At 40.5% G+C, this 23,364-nt stretch overlaps 1 protein-coding gene across 1 annotated transcript; it reads left to right on the forward strand.

The window, feature by feature from the left end:
- The first annotated feature begins 2,534 nt into the window (after positions 1-2,534).
- nxph2 (neurexophilin 2) lies at positions 2,535-21,837 on the forward strand. The gene is made up of 3 exons (XM_022740865.1): positions 2,535-2,630; positions 2,758-2,907; positions 20,012-21,837. The coding sequence occupies exons 2-3, from the start codon at positions 2,863-2,865 to the stop codon at positions 20,753-20,755; spliced, it is 789 nt and encodes a 262-aa protein (XP_022596586.1). The 5' UTR covers positions 2,535-2,630; positions 2,758-2,862; the 3' UTR covers positions 20,756-21,837.
- Positions 21,838-23,364: the final 1,527 nt, after the last annotated feature.

A 23,364-nucleotide genomic window follows, 5' to 3' on the forward strand; every position in this document is an offset into this window, starting at 1 on the left:
GTAATTGGATCACATCGGTCCTTACAGCAGTGTTTAACTCCTGCTGGCTGAGATCCAGCTCATATGTAAGGTCGCTGGCAGCCTCATATCAGTGTATAGAGTTCAGGACGGTGGGTGTTGCTCTACATGTTGTCAGTTGTAAGCCTGGCTGTGCAAATATATGTTCCTGTGAAATAAAAGACTGTGGGATAGTGTTTGCTGTTTACAGATGGTGCGTTTTCAACATTTGTGCTAGGAAGAAGAATAAGTTGATGAGTCTGATGTGTGCACATAGCAAGCAGTGTGCACATTCTCCCTTTTCTGTCTCCTCCGGCATCACCTCAACTATGTCAGATTAAACGTGGGCGGCTCTCTGATGGGTACAGTTAAGAGCCATTCCACAAAAACACTTTGCCTCGGTGTATTTGTAGTTCTACCATCAACAAGGGCCAATCAAAGCACACACTGTCGTATGAGAGGGTCACTTAATGAAGCAATGTATAACATAACTTTTTGATTATGTATCGTGTGTAAATGTACTTCAGATTTAAATGGTCACAGAAAATTACTAAGTGGGCCTGTGACTCAAATAAACCACATAAAGTGTATGCAGTTAATGAAATAAAATTCATGGCAACTCCCAGCACATGAGACAGGACAGACACTGAAGAAGCTGATCTCTGATCCATTGGGAACGAATCAGAGAACAACTTTCAATTGATTTGGCATCGAACAGACTCCCACATATGGGACAAGATGGCCGAGACTGCAATAAACCACAATCATAACACTTTACTTTAAGTCCTCCTATTTAGCATTAATAGCAGTGCATAAATATGTCGTCTTCTACTATATTGTCATTCATTATCATTTTATAAACTGGCATCCAGTTACTTTTCCCCATAGGAGGAGTTAACAAACACATTGATAAACACTTACAGCTACACTGTAGTGTGTTAATGCTAAACAGTAAAGTGTTGCTTGTGGCAGAGAAAAGAAACTGATACTGGCTCAGAGGTTAACTCAGCCACAGCCTGAGCTCTTCTTTTGTGTTTCATTGTTTCACATTTATACTTGGCCTGTGATGCATCATTGACATACTTCTGTCACACTTAAAGAGAAAGTTCACACTGATTACTCTTTACAGACATTCGGAGCATGATGTAAATAAATCTGTTTAAACTGCAGGATAGCCTATAAACTGAAGCTTTAAGCATCTGGATTGGCAACTAATTAAAACTCAGACAGACAACTCGAGTAACAAATTAAGGATGCCACTTGGCTTTCTGTTTAGGAACATGTCCTGTCTCCCACCGTGGAGCGGGAGACGGATTGTGGAGGCGACCTTTCTCTCTGTATTGGATTATGGAGATGTTATTTATAGACATGTTCCCATTTCCGACCTTAAACATCTGGATGCAGTCTATCACCCCAGCTTTACGATTTATCAGTAACGATCCACATGGCGCCCATCACTGTGCCTTTACCAGAAAGTGGGCTGGCCCTTCTTCTCTATTTAAATATACACTGCGATTGTTGTTTATATAGATACATATTGTATGTATGTTTCATCACTGAAATTTTGTATCTCTGCTACACCAACTGTATCTGCCCTGTCTTCTCTGTATGGTGACACTTTTGACTGTAACCACATGGTGGTGCCAAAGTCACGTGGATCCATCAACAACATGTCTTGTCCACAGTAGAAAATCCTGTTGCCTTTGTACAGCCATAGTCAGCGTTTGACCTTTTAGCTGTCTGCACTGTGTGGTCAAGACTGCTGTGTCAGCCGGTTCTCAGATGAATAAATACTACTCACCACTGTGTTTTTACTTGCGTGATTCAAACAGCCCTGCCAACATGACCGTGTTTGCAAGCTGGAAGTCACTAATGCATAAATTCAAATATTAAAAAGTGTTGCTTCAAAGTTTTTTTTATATATATTGTACAGACTTTTAAGAACATGTCACAAGGTGCAGAGCAGCCGTGGTTACATTTCCCTTCATGAGACTGGACTTGGAGGCTCGCTCATCCATTCATCGCCTTGCAGAAAAAAAAAAACACAGTGAAAACTAGTTGTAGGCTACACGTCGAAACCTTTAAAGGGTTAAACATGTGGACGTGTTGCTGAACAAAACCTGATAACAGTGACATCGAGGCTCTTACTTGTCTTCAAGATGGAGAGAGTAAGACTTCAGAGGTAGATCTTCAGGTCTGACTCTCTGCACGGATGCGCGCCGACCTTGGAGTCTTCAGACGCACAGCGGAGGATTTTGCGCACTGAAGTAGAGCTGAAGAGAGCGCACAGCGAGCGGACAGCTGTCTGACCGGCTGCAGTCCTGTCACCAGGATACAGGCTCACTTGGCTGCACTTTGCCGCGTGCGTCGACATCTTATTAAAAACATTTACTCCGGAGTGAGTAAGGGGAAATAAAGCCCACAGTTTATCTCGGTTTGGTTTTGATTCACAACTTAGAGGAGTGTTGTTTCAACTGAGCCAAGAGTCCCAGCTGCTCAGGGAGAATTCACTCAGCATCCTGAGAGGCGGAGGCGTTTTGAGAGGATTTTAGGACTCTTTGCCGAAAGTGGATTGAACAATGCTCATTCCAGTCTCCTTACTCAACTAAGTGAGGTATTGCCTTTGCAAAACGGTAAGAAAAAGTTCATCATTTTCTCATACGATAAGATTTAAATGTCCCGTCTTTGCGGCCCTTCCAAAATTAACCACGGGGTTTTTTTTTTTATTATGTGATTTAACATCGTGAATCTTTCTCGCAGGTGATCACAGCGATGTTTCAGCGACATGTGCGTCTGCCTCTCCCCAAATCTTCCAGAGAGGGTGTAAGCGCCGCTCATCTTGAATAAGTCGAGAAGTCATTGAAGATGAGTGCTCTGCAAACGCTCCTGTTTCTTTTCCTCCTGCACCAGGTGAGGCTTGAGATGACTGAATGGTAGCTGATAAAACATGGACAAGTGTGCCTAAAGGCGTTCAGGAGGCTTTCATGCAACAGCAGATTTATCAATCACCACATCATAACAAGGGACTAAAAAAAAAAAAAACATTCCTGGCATGTAATTTTAGTTGACGCAGTCATCAGCAGCAAATTTGTTAGTACTCTTGTCTCAGTTTCACAGCAGGGTAAGCATATTGCTTTTAAATGATCTGAACTTGCAGAGTATTCAGTGCAATACTGTTTATCTTAATGGACCTGAATTCTTTCTAAAACACAGCTTTCCTCAGCACCTCCACAATTAGGCTGATGTGTATAATTTCTGGAGCCTTTTTCAAATATTGTAGAAACAAACACAAAATTTTTCATTTCATTTTTCAGAGTAGGTTCTAGCTTTGTCAACAGCCACAATATATATTTTTTTATACAGAATGCAGTTAATTTCCTTAATAGCATCTGAATTATTCTTATTACTCCTATTTGGCTGTTTTGTTTCTTTTCTCAGGATGTTCAACTTTCTCATTCAGATATAGAAAAGAAATGTGTATTTGTACAGTGTACATCATATTTACATTACATTCTTGGTTAATGAGCATTATTATTATTTATAATTGACATTTCTGCAGTATATCTTAATTGAGAACGTGAGTTAATGTGGTTAAATCAATCAATTTACTATACTGGATAAAAAACAGGATTTACTGATGTGGCAGCTTGAAAAGTTTATAGTTTATTTCCACAGTGGTGGTTTTTTAAAATCTTTTACAGACTGGACTTGGTGTCTTGCGCCCGTCACTTATGGCGCAACAAAACCAGCAATATACGCCCTTCTCTATTCAGCTGTAACACAGGCATATATGTAGTAAAGGATCATTGTAATTTATTTTGCTTCCATTCGTGAACCAGATTAACCTCTGTGTTGAACCCTGGCACCTGTGAGGTGTTGGTACCATACAAAAATTGAGGCCAGAGTATAAAAAATTAAATATATAAATGAAATAAAATGAAAATGACAAATGAGAATAATAGGTGAAAATTGCAGCACTCAGGTTTTCAAGGCCTGCGCGCTTCCTCCTTTATAACTTATACAATGTGATGAAATCATAAATCCCTGTGAGTACATGAGAAATTATTTAGGATTGACCAGAGACTGATTGTCGTAAGCTTTTTGGCATAATCTTTCTGCAGTCTAATTCTGTTTTTATTGCGGGAATAAGCTGGCCAAAGAAAGATCATGAGGTTTAGGGAAACATAAAGTTTTCGTTTTTTTTTTGTTTTTTTTTTTCCAGCAGCTGCTCATGTTGTCCTCTAGTTGAAACCAGTGGGGGTTTGATCACGATCATCCTTGCTTTACGGGCTCATGCCGTGATCAGACCTGAAGAGAAAATGCCATGTGACTGAGGAGGTTCCTCACATCTGTGCTGTCCTCAAACAGGGCTTCTTTAAAGATAGCCTTGAACTGTGCAGATGAAGCGGCAAACTGCTGTCTGCTCTGGCTGCTGTTGTAATCAGCCTTGTGCCTATTGGGAGCTCTGCCTCCAGAGAGAGAGAGAGAGAGAGAGAGAGGGACAGGCTGCCTCCCTGGAGAGGCTCTCTTCATATGCCTCAGTGGCTTCCCTCCCAGTAGACCCGCCACTGTCTGACTGGGGACATATTGGCCCTTATCAATATTCCTCCACCTTTCCTGGGGTAAAGAATGCTTAAATACCAGGCTGACGCTCAGTGAAAGCATGAAATATGCGCACCTAAACTCCTTGAGCTGAAACAATCTTTGTTTTTTCTTAGTATGTCTGCTTCATAGGATAGTTTAAGAGGCACTGGAAGGATGCTTAAGGATGACGTGGGACAAAGTTTCAAGGCCAGATTTCAACCGGGGGAATCATTTGGCATCACAGGATCCACCTCAGACCACTGAACCAGCTGGATAGCTTTGATTTCTTGTTTTAATCAGAGCTTCAGTGTCTGGAGCAACTGTCCAAAATAAGAAACCAAATCACAAACACATTTCTCCCTCTTGCGTCTTTATCCACACTCATACAGAAGACACCCGGAGCATGAATCAAATGGTGAAAATGTAACCCCAGCCCCAGCATCTGTGCCATACCCCAGGGACAAATAAGAGGGTCAAAGCCATCCTGGGAGAATCCATTCTTCCTCATGACATCTGCTGCAGTTATCCTCTGTGCAATGACAGCAGAACAATGTAGATGACTTGAGAGCCCTGCTCTCTGCCTGTCCTGCCCTGCCTCAGTTCCACAGATTGCATGCAGTGAAAGTGGGTTTTTCAAACCCTGGTTGGGATTAAGTGTGAGAAGACGCTGACAAAGTCTATTACACCTTTGTATCTTATAGTCGGGGTAAGAGCTCTTTGGCAATATTATGTCATGACAAAACGTTTACGTGGCCCATGCCAACAGGCTCGGTATTAAAAGTATAGCTACCTTCCCTGTTACTGTAAACGCCGTCCGGGGTCGAACTGTGAAAAGGAAGGAGCAAGCATCCTGACAGAAGGGTGTGACGCATTAAAGAGACAAAGCTTAGCTGGCTACGAGTAAGCTGAACGTGTCTCGTCCTCGGGATCCGCTACATGCTTGCATTTCATCTCTGCAACTTTGATGTGCGCTGATTTAAGGGATTACAAGTCATTCCTCAAAGGATGGGGCATTAATTTCAAAAGTTATTTATTTATTTATTAAAATCTAGTTACTTCATAATTTATCTCGATATCCATCAGTGAAAATACTTAGAACAAGAGAGTTTGAATGTGAATTTGAATTGGTTCATTTTTAGCTGCTAATATTGTTGTAAAATTCCGGCAGAGGATTTTTTTTTTCCCGCTTGCGTTTTTTCTGCTGCAGTGCTGGAGTGAGACAGTGAGGCTCTATTCAAAGTCAAAAAGGGCTCTGGCAAGGACAACAGTTTTATCCCTGTCTTAATAACAAAACACAAATTCTACATAAATTCCCTCTCTAAGGGCTCTTTAACCCTTTTCCCCTTCCCCATGCTCAATTAGGTTTGGTTTTATTATTTATTTATTGTGTATTTAAAGGCAACTAACACTGGGAAGTGTAATAAAATGTACAGTGGGGGGATTAGGAGCAGCGCTTTAATCTCACGCTTCTGATAATACTGCATGGGCTGATTGATTAGTTTTTCAGGAAGCTTATGTCAGAAAAACCTAATCCGTCTTTGGATTGTGCCAGCCTTGTAAGGTTTTCCGCGCTGCCACTTTATCATGGCGGCGAATTACAGAGCTGCTGGGCTGTGATAAGGTCCTCGTCTCTTTTACAGACCCCACCGCCCAACCCCCTGCACCCTCCCTTTTCCTCTGGACAATAAAAAAAAATTGTGTTTATATTCTTCACATCCCTGCTCTGCCTGGTCTTCACATCAACCTCGCCCAGGATTTGCCTTGTAAGAAAGAGAGGGGGGAAAAAAAGAGTGGAACTTAAGTCTTCAAAAACCCACCAGAGAAATTGGGTAGGGAGGGAGAAAAATATGAGAGAAAATGTCAGCCAGACCAGTGGAAATTTCTGTGGAAGTGATTAAACATGGATTGACAGAGTGAAGGGGCCTTGTATGCATGTGCTGCCTTCCAGGAATCATTTTGGAGCTTACATGGTGCTGATGTGTATCTGTGCTCGTATTGGGGTCACAATCTTTCGAGCCAGAAGGCTTGACTAGATAATCCCTCATAAACAATACTGTCTGTGGCATTTGAAGTCCTCCGCCTGTGTGTTGTCTCAGACCTCTGAAGGAAAGGTTGTTGTTTCTTCGGGTTAAATCCCTCAATTGTAACTTGCAGCTACTACAGGTGGTGTTGACTGTATTGAGCCCTGGAACCTGTTCCTTTTCTTATCATCGATCATAATTGTGTACATACTGGCAATAAATCCATGGTAAAGGTCCTGAAATGAAGAGAAAGAAGCTCCTAATGATTGATAGGTGTGACACAATTGCCCTTTGCATTGACAATAACCCTAATCTGTCGGCTGGATGGAGCATTAATGATTTAAGTCGAGCAGTTATGAACAGCATGATTACTTTCCCCAAGCTTCTCTTGTGATGTGTACTGTTGAGAATGGAGTGGAGAGCTGAGCAGCTCTCTCAGAAGATGTCGCACCCACTCTGGTGGCTGCGGTGCAGGGAACATTATGTTTAATATGATGTTGAGTCTCCTGATCTTGGTCCACTGCTATGAATTTTTATGGGCGATGTGCAGCCCGAGGCGGTGTTAGATCTAGAGGCTCGGCTACCTTATAGCATTGTCATTACCGCTCTGCAGGGTCAGAAACATCCAGCACTCTCTGATGCACAACCTCGATGTTTAGCAGCTCCTTTACTGTCTGCATTGCTCTTTACTGCTGCGCTGCAACAAAACATAATGTGGACATCAGCTCATATACTGGCAGGTATTTTGTCTAAATTGTGCGTGGATGATAGAATATCGCCTGAGGAATTGTGGTGTCACGTTTTCTTTTATTCAATCAAATATTGCAATAGTTGTCTTGTTGCTGTCACAGCCGTGAGCTCTCCATTTATGTTTGAACTACCAAACTCATAATAAGCTCCGTAATCACACAAAACCACCACTCCAGCAGGCACAGCAGCAAAGTTTCTGCCTTTGAACACTTTCATATTTCCCAAACACTCTGACATATAAAGTTCTTAATTACCACCTGGTTGGTTCTTGGAGAAGGCAATCACACTACATGTCAGAGAGCAGGAGAATGATTGACCTCTTTAATTAAAACAGCCTTGCTTTCCTGTAAAAGGCAAGGTGTGACAGCTTTAGAATAAGTACAATAAATCTCCTTTCTGATTATTCTCAGTTTTGCATTTCCTCCTCTGCCTCCGGGCTTTGAGGCCTCTCTTTTCAGCTTGTCATTTTCAGCTCTAACAAAGCACTGTCAGCTCCGCTCTGTCTTTGTATATTTCTTGTGAAGTACCTGTCTTCAGAGCTACTCAGAGAAAAAGGAAGCAACGTCTTTCCAACTCTTGTTTCTTCTTCAAAGGGAGCTGTTTCTGTGAAATCAGTCGCAGCGCAATCTGCTTTCAGAACAGAAACATTTGCTCTGTCAAATTCAGTGGACGTATGTTTGAGCAAATCAAGCAAAAACATTTTTGAATAAAAAACCCGTAACGTTTTCAGCATGGATTTGAGGAGGCGAAAACATAAAAATTGACAAAAGGTTGTCAATACAGGAAAAAGAAAATCTCAGTGAGAGAAAAATTTAGATTATGTCGTCCTGGAATGAAAGAAAAAAAAGACTAAAACCAGAACCATTAAGTATTAATTTAAGAATAACATGCCGTTCCTCTTCAAGTATTATCTGTGGAGTTTTACACGCACATATGCCATTGTTGTACAAAGTAGAAGGTGTTAGAAATTAGTCAAGAGAATGATAATTACACTGAGTCCAACGCGCTTTGTGGTATTATCCTCCTGAATCCCTGCTATCAGACATACGGAGGTGCGCTGCAGGTGTCAGGAGCCAGCACAAGAGATGGCGCTTTGACCATGTAAGGGGATTATGAAACTGATGATGCGTTGAAAGGTAACGCCTGCCTAAAAGTGAAGTGTTCAGGGCTTTGCTGCTGTCACATGTGGCAGGTGCTGAGATAACACAAGTATCCAGATTACCTGGAGGCTCTCGTCCCAGAGCCTCCACCCGCTCTGCTTCCTCTCTCCTGGTGGGATCTTTGTTAACACTTTTTGAACATCTGACATCATCGCTGCATTTAAATTTCCCACACCGAGCCATGTTCACTAACTTCCCACTTTCACCTCCAGGGCCATGCCGGCAATGTGGGTGTAAAATAAAATATCAGTTATCTCCTGCCGTTAATTCACAAACTGTCAAGAGACACATTCTTTTAAATTGCGACAACGTTAATGCAGAAATACAATTCAGATTTTTTTGTAGATTTTCGTGCAAGGAGAGGATTTGGATAAACGGGAAATAATCACAAAAATTCTTTCTTCATCTTGTGATTTATGTAATTTATTATTTTCTCAGCGTTACTGATGTGTCTAAATAAATTCTTCATTTACAGGTCTATTGCAGCCTAGAATTTCTGCAACTGTTAAAGAGATATTGTGGCCTTCCTTACATTAAACAGCTGCAAACAGCTGTGGAATGTACTTGCATTTACATATACCTATATAAAAAATATAAAATTATAATTCCAATTATAATAATAATTGGAATTATAAAATGAGATGCATGGCTATAGATCAAACTACCCAACAGAACACATAGCTAACAGTTAATTAGCTCCCTAAAATGCTGCTTACATGTCCATCAGCCTGCAATAGTGATCTAATAATACATTTTAGTAAAGAAAATGTACAGGGGCAGTTGTGAGGCATAAACTCACCATGAAGTGTTTTTTAATGTTAAGTATTTTACTTTTGCTTAATTAAAGGATTTGAATACGTCCATGTAACTTCATTACTGTTCAGTAATAAGCTGACAGTAGAGTCCTATAGGCTAGATGCTGTTTTAGAGGCTTTTTCTATCCTGATACGTGAACTATAGGGGAAACACCTTGGGAGCATATGAGTGGTCCCATTTAGAATTTAATTTAAAGATGCTGCAGTTCAGCAGCGTGACTATTGGCAGCTTCGATATAAAAACTCTTATTTTGATATCCGCCTTTAAAAACCCTTTTACCACAATAAAGGGAAAAAAGTTGATGTTTTTATTCATTTTTGGAGATAAACATGACAAAACACACTCAAGAGCTTGTAGCAATTACTGTTTAAAGAAATACTACAATCACCTTTCACTTCCAGCTGCCTGACAGTGAATTGGGGGCAATCTGGCTTTAATACTGAAGCAATAATACAAAAACAGCCATGCCGTGTTGTGTGATAATGACACTGGTTTGCTGCATCAGATTCCAGCACAGTTCCCTGTCAGTTGTAGTTGGCTTAATGAGAGATGAAGTGGTTTCCTTGAAAGATTGCATTTCTGTCACCTGCTCTGCACTGATGGAAATTTGGAGTCCAACAGATTTCTGTTCACCACTGTCATTTATTCCTGATCAACAGAATAAAACATAAATAATACAGATTACATGTAGCCTTGCAGGTGACTTTAAACTAGTTGCTGCCCCGGCCACTACATCGATGTGATTGTTTGAATGCTCTTGAATGCTCTAACACGAGACTCTGCCACTCATAAGAATCCAAACAAAGTGTGTCAGCAAGGTCAGAGCTAACTGTGTTATAATTAGGAAACACTGAAGCACGGTGTTGGCAGCTTCCACACTACAGGAGAGCCAATTGTGTACAATTGGTTGGTGGTTTAGTGTATTGCTTCCTGTAGGGAAATGCTCTAATATTACCAAATGCTTCATATGAAGACCCATACAAACACGAACAAAAAGAAAAGTCCGTCAAAGTGCAAAAAAGGTCAGGTGAGCTGTCGTGTCAGTCAGTGTCAGTTGTTGGGAGCAGAGGAAAACAGGAGCTTGTGTGACTGAGCAAGAACAGAAAAACACTGACAGTATAAACATGACTAATGACTCACATTATATGATTTATGCTAGCCACAGGAGGGTTATGTTCTGTGTTATAATTTATGCTAATCATGACATGCGAGCAGCCTCGAGTGACATCATGAGCAGTCAGATAATATTTTGCCACAACATGTGTGCAAAAACAGGTTCATCTTCGTCTAATACACTTTAAGATACTATTATAACTGTAATAGCTCAATAGGAGCAAATTTGATTCGTTTGAGTCAGAAGAATCTAGGCTTGAATGGACAGTGACTCTCCACTGAGAACTCGAGTAGTCTGCATATTTGTAATTTCTTGAAGCGGGAAGAAGTTTCTCTATATTTCTCCATGTGAGAGGTCAGAGGTCAGGGACAGCATCAGATCAACAGCACTACAAGTGGTAGAGATACAGCGTCTGAAGGACACAACTGTATGATGAATACTTGATGTCACTCGATGTACAACTCATCACCGGGTAATATTGCTGAAAGAAATCAATAATTTCTTACATTTAAAAATGTCCTTACGTTGTACTGTGTTATGAAGCATTTGTTGTTTGTAAAACACTAAATAGCGGGACTTAAAGTAAAGCTGTAGTATCTGCTTTTAATTTACACAACATATTTCCATATGCCTGTTTAATTTTTATGCTTGCATTAGACCGTAACAAACATTACACAGCTCAGGGAGCGTGAAGGTTCAGGTTACGTTTCCTAAGTGGCGGGATCCCTGTACTGTTGTGGTGCTGTAGGAAAATCTAGTTCTCATCATTGAACAACATGAGAAAAGCAGCCACAGAAGTAACCAGGTTCAGCAGCGCATCGTTTCATAATTTGCACAGTCACGTGCATTGTGCTTTTGTCTTACCATTAAATAATTTTGGCCACAGTTTCCAGTGCATATTTAATGTGAAGCAAGAGACCAAATTTGCACTATTATTATTCAGTGTCTGCTCAAACACCAAAGTTGATGCAGCAATGTAGTGTGGAGATAGAGAACTGTTGATGCTGCTGGGATTATACTAATGAAATCATCAGCATCCTGTTTTCTTAAGCGTGTCATCCCCTCTCCTGTCTCCATCAACACTCAGGCAGTCAGAGTCTGGTCTGGTGTAAATTTAGGGAGGTGATGACAGGAGCTTTTAGGCCTTTGGAGGTTGTATTAAAACATGTAGTAAGTAAGAAAAGAAATACATTACACTCATAGTAGGCTCCAATGATCTGCTCTCAATGTCCACCAGAAATACTCTCAAGTATGTAGATGATGAATTAAGCCACAAATTCAATATGGGATCTTGAGCAGGAGTGTTAAGATATTAGACGCTGTAGCCTGTCTCATTCTCACAGAGGTCAGGGGGTAATGGCCTAAAGGATTATACTGGAGGGGAGTAGATATGCTATATGCACACACACACCCTAACCATAGCCTTCTGTGATTGGTAAGGTGCCCCTGGTGTGGATTTGCTGTTGCGATCCACCACAGTGCTGAAGTGCCTGCCATGTGTTTCCCTGGACAGCCTCTGATTAAAAGTGATGGCTCTGGAGCGTGAAGCTGTTCCAGCGATCAGAGCACCAATCTATTCTTCAGCAGCGTGTAGACTCTCGCTCTGTGCTGCCTATGCGCCTCCAGGGCCTTCTCTCCTGGAACCGGCTCTGGGTGTGAATCATTACAAATGATATGCCCTGTAACATCAGGTGGATGGCTGGGGAAGGACGCGGGGCAGGGGATTGCAGGGTGAGAATGGTTTTAATGTGAGTGGAGCGGCTTGTCATGTTAGATGCTTGAAAGCAAGAAGCTGCAGTCAATCCAGCTCTGCAACAATCTGCGGCCTAATGCTAGCAGCATCGGCTGAGCAGCTCTAATATAGCAGGTGTTGTGTTGCAATGGTGCCGGGGAAGGCGGTGGTGAAGCCGGTGTCATTTCCGTGGGACGTCCAGATTTTTACTACGTAGAAGCGCATCAAGTTAATGAAGCTTCAGACACAGAAAATTAGCAGAGAAATGAATTGCACCACCAAAGTGAGGTCAATTTGCACAGATAAATCCATGAAGAACAGTGGAGTGCATCATTGGAACTGCTCTGCTTGCACTGATGAGCAGGTTAATTGCCCATTTTGTTTATTGTGAGAAAGATGCCTGAAACCAATTTTCCCCAGACGCATATCCCAACCTTATGTGCTGGAAAAAAACCAAGTATGGAAAGCTGAAAAACAGATTATTTTAGCTCACACATACAAGGAAGTTGGTAATGAAGATGATGCAGAGGCTCTCGCACAGAACCAGAAAAGAGAGAGAAAGAAACAGATCGTAGGTGGGGGGCCCCAAAAGTCAACTGCGATCGTTTTAGAGAAACCAAATCAGATTCCATCGTCGCCATCAAAACAGTACTGTAGCCCTGCCTGCGGCCCAGAACCCATCATGGCTGAGCACAATGTCGCCGGCTGCTCGCTGCAAATGCATTTTAACGGCATCTCTTCAGATGATCCAGAAGCCAGATGTCACTGGCTTCTTAATAACTTTCTAGAGGCTAGTTCTGGTCACTGTGGCAATTACCTTTATGTCAGGCCTCTAAAAGATATGTCTACCCACGGGACAAGCAGACAGCCAGCTCCATAATGCTCATTACAGATGAATGTTGAGGCTGATTCATCCTGACTCAGTGTGTGGCTCGCTGCTGCTCAGGCCACTGTCAGTATTTAAGTTCCACTATAACCTCTGGTTAAGTATTGATTTACACGCCATTCAATCAAATATATAGTACATGTGTCGCAAAGATGGAGCATTCAGAAATGATCAATGATCACAATGCATTTGTGCAGAGACGACAGTAAAAATGTTGAAAATTTTAAAAAGTAAATACGATCAGTTTCACACAAACACATACTGTAGAAACACAAGAAATACAAACATGCTCATGAAACAAGAGAGTAGTATTTTAAAGGAGAAACATGCAGCCCATACAATTTAATACCTCACTGTAAAACCTTCAGTCAAATTTCATGCAACATTAAGAGGTTTCCTTCAAGGTAGCTTGTGAAAACACTTAAAAAAGTAAAGGAAGCCCTTGTGCAGTAACAATATTTTGCAGTTAATCCCACAACCAAGGTCCACAGACGGAGAGTTTTAATCAGCCGTGAATGCACTTTTGGCACATGTATAAGAATGTGACAAAAAGATCTAGAGGAATAATTGTAAGTGAAATAAGATAAAAGGCTGGAGATGTAAAGGTATTTTACCCAACTCTGACTCCAGTGTGATGATATAAGAAGGAACTGCTTGTCAGTGGCAGATAGACTAGTGAGTGTTCTTGAACGGATCTTGTGGAAGACGAACTTTCTGAACCCTGAAGTTTTCCCAGCTTTGACATACACGGCTGTGTGCAAAAGTGTGGACTCCCCTGGGTAAAGTCCACATTTTGTTGATTTTTGAAGTTAAAAGAAGTTAATACAACTCCTACAGCAAGATATTACAAATAGACATCTTCAAATGTCAATGCACTGTTCCCTGTTATTAAACGAACTTAAGAAATAAAAAAATGATGGCATCTGCAAAAGTCTTGGCACCCTACTCAGTACTTCGTAATGGCCTCTTGCAAATATCACAGCTTGTGAACGCTTTTTGTAACAACTGACAGTCTCTCTATTCTTGATTCAGGGATTTTTACCTGCTCTTCCTGCACATCACTTAAAGTTCTGAGATATTTTTAGGCTTCTTTGCTCTCACAGCATGGTTTAAGATCCATCAACAGATTTTCAACAACGTTCAAGTCGAGGGACTGAGAGGGCCGTTCAAAAAGCTTCAGCTTATGTTTCTTAAAGTAGTTGATGGTGGATTTTGAGGTTTGCTTTGGATCATTGTCCTGTTGTTTCACTTCCTTTCCGTGCAATGTTTCCTGTGCCACGCAACCCCACAGCAGAATATTTCCACCTCCAGTTGGCAAGGTCTTCTTTTCATCTTGTTTTTCTACAAACACATATTTAACTTAATTTTTGTTTACCAAGACTCTGGTGTATCCAGATGTTGCTTTGCAGACTTCAGATGTTGATGTTTGTGATGAGGTAGTAGGTAAGGATTCCCTCTGTTTGTGCATCAGCGCTGCACAGAGAAACGGTGCACCATCAGCCCTGTCAGCTGAACCTTCCTGTAGCTCCCTCGCAGTCATATGAAGGCTTTTCTTTGCCACTCTGCCCAGCTGATGTGCAGTTTTATCTTAAAGTTTTCTTGGTCTTCCAGATTTTGTCTTGATCTCCACAGTACCCTAAAATTTCTTAATGACATTTCGCACAGTGGAAAATTTCAAGCTCGAAGCACTTTGATATCTTTTTATATCCTCTCACGCTTTGTAGCATCAGTTGGCTTCATTTTCAGATCGTCACTCAGTTTCTTAGAGGAGCCCATTGGTTGTTAAGTTACCACAAAGTTTGAAAAGTCAGAGAATTTATCATCAGCTGAAGATTCCTAATGACAATTCATGACCTGCCTTACAAGTCCTACTGAGTCAATGAAGGCCTAACAAGTTAAGGAAGTTCTGAGTGTTTTAAAGGCAGAAGAATGCCCAAATGTTTGCACATGCCACACATACACTTTAATTTTATAGTTCATAAAATAAAAAGTAGCCATGCATTAACATTTGCAGGCTCCTTTCTGAACGTCTTTTTGCTTCAGGGGTTGTATTTAAGTCTTTCTTACCTCAGAAATCAACAAAATCGATAATTTGCCCACGACACCTAAATAACTATTTTTTGTATTGTATTTTGTATACTGTATTCATGGTGTAGACACCATACAGTGTAGACACTATTTTTGTATACTAATATTGATACAAATATTTGACAATGATAGAGTGGCCAATATAATTTTTTTTTACTTGAATGCATAAGAAAAACAAGAATTTCAGACATGGAGCCTTTAAATGTGGTTATTTTACAGTTCAAAAATTCAAATAAACTTTTCTGTGCTCTCTGGAGGACAAACAATGTAACGCTGACACTCTTTCTAAATGACTTCAGACATAGTTTTGGCATTTTCTTACTGAAAGTTTCTGTGACCGACGATCAGATGACATATTCTCATACTGTTAAATCTGTGATAAGCTGAAACTGGCAGATAACATCGGCCCTGCGCTCATACGGTATAGATCAGTAAATGTGGCCTGATAATATTGACAATTCCAATGCTGGACCAAAACACTACATAACAACCAGTGTTGTTGCGCACTGTTATTTATTAATCAAGGTTTTTCTCTTCTCTTCTCTTTTCTTTTTTTTTTTTACTTTTTGTCCAAATGAATTTAATATTTCAAATTAAATTGAATGTGTTAGGTGGGTCAGCTTCCCTTAAACAAAATAAGTATGACAAGTAAAAATAACAATAGATTGAACTTTAGTTTAGAATTCCTCATCTGACCAATAGTCCACTATATTTGCTTTCAGACAGTATCTTTTAGAATCAAGTAACCTCAGGTCTAAAATCATAACTACTTCATTAATTATACACTTGCCTCAACAATCCCACTAATAGAGGAAAAAAATGCAGAAGTGTTCACAAATCTAACAATGCAATGCATGGCCTTTGCTCCTGAGGTTACTGAGGTATAAATTACAGTTATAGATTGCAAACTGATGATGATTATTGAGTGCAAGATGTATGGTATAGTCAATGGGAGAGATCTATGAGCTGAGTCAAGGAGGAAATACTGTATGTAGTTTGGACATGACATTTAACAATACTGAATAAGTATCAGCTATAAGCAGCTACAGCAGAAAAAATTAAATCCTGTGTCACTATTTTTGTTCATACTGGTAGAGGTGCCATTAAAATTACTGACAGCAATTATAATTCACCCATGTTTATGCTTACTGCTGTATCACTAAGCACACTCTTTAATAAGGCAGTTCTACCACTGACAGCAGGGGAATATAACTGTAACATCTGTGCTGGGGGGTGTAAGGTTCATGCACATCTCTGTGTTTTTGTTTAGGACTTACAGGAAAAGGAAGAAGCGAAACCACACAGACATATCCGCAGCACTTTCCCTTTTGCTGCTGAAATGAGGTCTGGTGTTTTCAGCTCCATAAGTCTGCAGTTATTATCATAATAATGTCTTGTTTCAAGTCGCCCTGAAATGCCTCTAGCACAGCAGCACCGATTAAGAAATCTTAATTAAGCTTTTGTAGATTCTCCTTCATCAGACCTTGCCTCCTTTTTTTTTCCCAAAGCGTCTTGTTATATAAAAAAACTCGGATTCCTTTAGTCTGTTTTTAAGAGACACCACTTCCGCCTAAATGAAGGAAGTGTGTTCGTGTGTGTAGGTGCTACATTTGTGCAGGGAGACAGCGAGAAAGAAAGAAACCAAAGCCTGCGTGTCAGCGCAAGCTTTCAAGTTCCCAGTGCTTCATCTCTCTCAGGGCATTTAAGTATTAGATATCCCTCTGCTGATCCCCTTGTTGTCACAGCAATTTCCCCAGTTGCTCATCATACTTAAACTCCTTTCTCATTTCCATTATAATCACCCTATACAAAGCTCACCTGAGATTTACACTGAAAGACAAAATTCAGTTTCACCTCTGAAGCTGCGCAGCATGACACCCAATGTGAAACGGATATAACAGCTCGGGCTGGAGGGAAGCCGAGTGCCATGTCTCCCTTGTTCACAGCAGTATAGAAATGTTCCTGTTGGGAGCCCATAGTGCCGCAGATTTTATGTTCAGCGTTGCCCGTTATTGTGATGTTGTTATAGTCTAATCAAATTAACAGCTGAGCTCACACAAGGTATTACTAAGTGGCAGTATCGGTGGGGAATACTGACACTGGAACTGGTTGATTAAATGACTGTGGATGTGATGAGCTACACAGAGGGACATTATTACTGCGTTGCCTCATTCATCCATGTTTACAGGGAGCGACTGTCTTGTTTAAGCATTGTGAGGGCCAATAGATCAGCCAGGCTCACTGTCCGTGGGAGACGCATTGATTGCACATTACATATGCAGATAGCCATTAAATTCTGCTTACTATATTAAGGTGTTACTACTCTCTCGGACATGAGTGGCGTAGTAAAAAAAGCTCTGAGGTTTATAAGTGTGAGTATAACAAAACAAACTGTGGCAGACAGACCTGGTTTGTTAGCTTTGTACACATGTGCCTCAGTTAGGCTTACAGCAAAATTATAATTAGTCTGGAAGTAGTGCACAGCAGCTCAGTGAGAATTCAAACAGCCTCTGCTTGGTGCTTTCAACATCTGCTTCTCTCAGTGATCCCTACAACCGGGCCTGGGGAAAGCCGGCACTACTAATTACTAATAAAACTAGCTAAGCTTATTTCCGTGAATTATTAAAGCTTTATCTGAAGTGGACCAGGAATCGCTCCTGAAGCTAAAAGGCTTTGAGGCACAAGCAGGGATCATAGTTCATTGCTGCCTCTGGATTAGCACTTAGCACATACTTTAGCACACTACTGTAGAAGCCGATTTTATTGTTGAGAACCATTATAAGCCAAAGTTCATATGCACATACACTTTATAAGAATAGCATTACTGATCTGAGACCAGCTCACATGTTTAGTTCAGGGGATTTTCATTGTCATGTAATCTGACAAGTCGTCCTAAAATATTAGAAACTTTATGCAAATATGAGCTCTGTGGGAGTTCATCAGTGCATCCGAAAAGCTTCCTTTACACTTCAGTACAAATGTCTTGTTTTCTCACCTTATCTGTGGTTACTAGTTTTAAGAAGTAGTTTCAGTATATGTAATTTAACTACATCTGTATGTATGTTTACACAATTACATTTGATGCCATTCAGTGCAGATAACCACCAGAACTACAACTACAAACAGTTTAGGGTCATGAATGCAATGATTGTTTTAACTAAAGTTACTCTGTGTTTCACCTACTGCACCTTCTTTCTCTTTCATCCTGGTTGCTGTGAAGTACATGACCTGTCAATGCCATTCACACTGTACTGCACAGGCCTGCACAGGCATCCTCAGCCACCTCACACACACAAAAGCATCTTTAATATTATGAAATGAAGGATGTTGTCCACCAACGTTTAAAACAAAAGGTCATTTGTGTAGACAGCATGGTGGCAGGTTGTCTGGTTTAAATGGAAAGTTGTTAAAGTTGTGTCGTTTATTAAAGAGCCGGCAAAACGGACAAGTGAGGCTCACTGTGTAGGTGCTGTGGTCCAACTGCCATCTAAATGTTGAACGTTGAAAATGTTTTGAATGTGTGTGAAAAGTTGTAAAGATTGTAAAAAGGAATATTAAGATTTGAGTTGACAGGAGTAGTTTGGCGTTTTGGGAAATATGCTTTGTTGCCAGAAGCCAGCTGGCTGTTAGCTTAGCTTAGCATAAAGACTTGAAACAATGGGAGAGTTAGCCCGGCTCTGTCCAAAGATAACATGTAAATTTGTGAGCTTTAATGCTGCTAGGAAATTTTTTAACTTTAGACTAAGCCCCGCAAATCCTGCTCTCTCCAGCCTTTATGCTAAGCTAAGTGTCTGCTGGCTTCAGCTACATTAACATAGACATGAGTGCTATTGATCTTCTTTTCTAACTCTCATCAAGAAAGTGATATGCATATTTCTCCTAAGGTTGAAATATTGCTTTGACTCTAGTGACAACATAACAATTCTTAGATTTTTTTGGTTCGGGGAGGAACCAATGTTACATTATTTTTAATGATCTGTAGATATACGTACGTATTTGTCAAACATTGTATTTTTGTTCTTTATCATATCAGTAATAGCTATTTATTCACAAGTAGCTATTTTAATAAACAGCTGAATGCTGTTTTTGCAATTACTGAATTAAGTGAATAATCACTCAATGTCATATCTTTCTGCGTCCAGGATTTAGCAGACATGGGTCTCACTGATGGACACTGCATATAAATGAAAGTTGGCAATCTTTGCTTGTCGGTAGAGAATTTTATTTCAACTACTTTTTCTAAGGTACAGCAAGTTCAGGAAGGCACTTGATTCCTTTAATAAATTTTATTGTGCCAGGGAATCAAGTGGCTGTCCTGAACTCCATGTATTTTCAATAAAATGTCACATTTTCAAAGACAGAGCACTCCCTCAGCAATCTGTTTGAAGTCCAGCATCTGTTTGAAGAACTTTTTGTAAAGCTTTAAATTTTCAAAAGTAAATCTTTAATCTTTTTAGTTGTTTGACAACTGGTGTTCTATGTTCACAGTGTTTTTTTACCTCACCCTCTTTAGTGCTGAACTGCTGCTGTGGAATTTTCACAGTGTAATCACCACAAATAAATTGTCAGTCAGCCAGCGTGAACATAGCTGTGATTTGCTGCATTTAATGGTATTTTGTGCCAGATGTATTGTCTGTGAAAGGTATCACTCTCTGTAAACGACACTGAGCCTTTCAAACTTTTTCTGAACAAACTGGAAACATCAAATGTATAACATCCTGTACACAGATACGCAGTCTGTGTATCTGTGGATTTGTGAAGAGTCCAAACAAACTTCCAATCTTTGTAAGTGCAAAGACCACAACATGTTTTGTCTGACTTAATGTTCTTTTTCTGTCTACCTGTGCTCTGTTTTCTCTGAAGGTCACATGCAGGAAGGTGCACGGAGGGGCCACAGAGCTCATTGAGTGGGGAGACAGTAATGAACAGAGGATTTCTCCCACGGGGGCCAGTCCACGGATCCTCAACCCCCTGCGTTTGTTTGCCAGGGGCTCCCCCGGGTTCAAGAGCAACATGAGGGAAATAACATATTTACAGAACATGGAGGACTTTTGGGACTGGTTATCTAACCAGACAGATGTTCAGGGTGCACAGGCCAGAACTAAACGCAGGCCCATCGTGAAGACTGGCAAGTTCAAAAAGATGTTCGGGTGGGGGGATTTCCACTCCAACATCAAGACTGTCAAACTCAACCTGCTGATCACAGGGAAGATTGTGGACCACGGGAATGGCACTTTTAGCGTTTACTTCCGCCACAACTCCACGGGTCTGGGGAACGTGTCTGTCAGCCTGGTGCCGCCCTCCAAGGTGGTGGAGTTTGAGATCGCCCAGCAGTCCACGCTGGAGACCAAAGACACCAAATCATTCAACTGTCGCATTGAGTATGAGAAGACGGACCGCAACAAGAAGACTGCCCTGTGCGGCTTCGACCCGTCCAAGGTGTGCTATCAGGAGCAGACGCAGAGCCACGTGTCCTGGCTGTGCTCGAAACCCTTCAAAGTCATATGCATCTATATAGCCTTTTACAGTGTAGACTATAAACTGGTGCAGAAGGTATGCCCCGACTACAACTACCATAGTGACACACCATACTCCTCCACAGGATGACCTAGCAGTTATTAGTATGCATCAACTTTTTGTTTTATCTTCGAATAATGTAAATGTCAACTTCTAAGCTCCTTGTCCCCAAATACCTAAATACCTGAGATATGTTGCATGAGGTGCAACTTAAAATGGGACACAAACCGCAGGGATTTGGCGCATTATTACAAAACTTTTGTATGTACTGCACAAACACACAACTCTAACACTTCAGATAGTTAGGTGTCCAGGGACTTGGTTTTAGGGGTTGACTTGGGATTCAGAGCTAGCTTCCAACCCTGAGTGACTCCTTCCCATCACAGCAGCACATGTTCTCTGTAAACCACAGGAATAATTAGTACGTCGTCCAGATGTTTTCTTCGAGGCTAGACCGTAGGCAAGCAGCCTCTCAGTTGGAAGTGTATAGCTGGCTTCTCTGCCAGTGCTGCATTGATGCTAGCATTATCAAACAATTTCTTCACCTCATTTAAACAGTCAGTTATGGGAAGAAATATGACAAGACTTTGAATCATTTTAATAATTACTATACCAAGACATTTGAATTGATATTCAACAGGGCATAAATTTGATATTCCCCATTTGAAACGTCACTACATTTTGACTGATTAGTCAAAATGGTCTGTTCATTGTCTTCAAAGTGAAGCTAACATCCATTTGTACCTGTTAACAGAACACAGGCAGGACAGTCTCTATTATTTCAGATTAGTGTGATTAATGGGTATTTTTTCAAGTAGCTCTGAATAATTAATATGGCCTTACAACCTATCTTTTATCTGTTATCTGTCTCTTGTAGGGACTGAAATAACGTGAATTGATTCATTGAACCCAATTGTAAGTGCCCAAGACGAAATAAATTGATCCAGCAAATCTAATCCAAAAGCAGCCTGACAGCATGATCGTAAATTATTACACATAAATATGTAGGTACCCATCCATGTATAACCTGGCTGCTGCCTTGTTTGCTCCTTAAAATGTGTTGGTTTTCTGCTACAATCATCATAAGGCATGTGTATGCTAAACCAGCCTGAAATCCAACATCTGTGTTTGCAGGATGCACTTTGAGGCATCAGCCTGCCGTGCTACGCCCGCAGTGGATTAATGTGTCAGGAGAGGTGGGGGGGTGGGAGCGATAATTGCAGGACAGGTGGATTTAGTGAGTCTGGCAGACAATTATCAGCACTTTGTCATGGTCCTGCCACAAGCCCTGACATTACCTGTCTTTAATAGGCTTTAATTAGCCTGGGAAATTTCATTTACCTAAGACCAAGAGTGGAGGAACCAAAAGCAAAAGTAAAAAAAAAAAAAAAAAAGGTAAAAGTACAGAATCCATCTGGAATTTTAATGAGAAGTGGGACTACTAAGTTTGAAAATGTCAGACATTTCCCAGTTGTACAGCAGGCTTAAAACGAATAACTTGTGTAAAAGTGGATAACATCCAGTCTCATAATAAATGGTGTAATGTGTTTTGACTTAGCTTTTACAAAAACATTTTTAAAAAGGTGTTGTTGAAAACCGTCAGCACATTAAATGCCATAAGCTGCGTTGTTAGCACATATCCAGGGGTTTTAGGCTAGGGCATGTGCTACTGACTAATCACATGGCAGTTATTTCTGTCAGTTCCTTTGTATGCTGTATCTCATGTCTTTCACCATCTGCTGTAAATGATCCCGTCACGTCACACATGTGGAGAGGTGTATGATAAGGAAATACCGAAATCCAAGTTGATCTATGTTGATGTTTTAGTTCTACTCCTTTGTGAAAATGCTGTGTATTATCGTGTAACTCTAAAACTAAACGTGTTTAATTATGGCTTCAGAGTAAATGATGTCAATTTATTCTAATTTTTTTTCAGAGAAATATATTAATGAATATACTGGTCCTTATTTTTGGTGTTTGTTCAGAGATATCATGTAGATAGATGTCATATTTATTGCTTCTAGTTATAGATTGCTTTGATTTCCATTTTTGTAATCCTTGCAGATTGTATTTTGATTTTTGCTAGCTTAATCTTGTTTAAATGGTTTCCCCTGTAAAATACGAATAAGAGCACTGCTGTGTGTATAGTGTAAGTACAAATGTTCATTTTGGAATATTTGATTTCATAGGGGGTTACTTTTGTTAAATTGAAATTGTAAAGATCAATTTAGGTTTTTATGGCATTAAACCTTATTTGAACTTGGCTCACAGCATATTGTCACACTGAGTCAGCTCCAGTCTGTCGGTGCTCACGCTTGTCTCATTTCATTCCTACAACGACTTCTCAACAGGATAAACACACCATTTTAAGAGGTACATTTCAGTGTAGCTTTTTAATGGGCAATAAATCTGTGTCCACAGGCGTGGATGATACCAGAGGTACACCTCAGGGAGCACATCCATTTTGCTGTGGCCATCAGGGACAGGGGTCTTTTCATTCGCTTCCATTACTCTTATCTGATCAGGGTGAGGCACCCACTCCTTAGGCATCAAGTCACACCAGGCTTTCCTGCTGCACACATCCACATCCTTGAAAAACTAAGAGGAATGTTAACATACATTTCATTTTTCCTGGTTTTCAGTGGTAATATCAATTATTATACAAATAATAAACAAGTTCAATTTGCTAGTTGTTGACA

Source organism: Seriola dumerili, unplaced genomic scaffold (assembly GCF_002260705.1).
Source record: "Seriola dumerili isolate Sdu_G_001 unplaced genomic scaffold, Sdu_1.0 BDQW01000052.1, whole genome shotgun sequence".
NCBI lineage: Eukaryota > Metazoa > Chordata > Actinopteri > Carangiformes > Carangidae > Seriola > Seriola dumerili.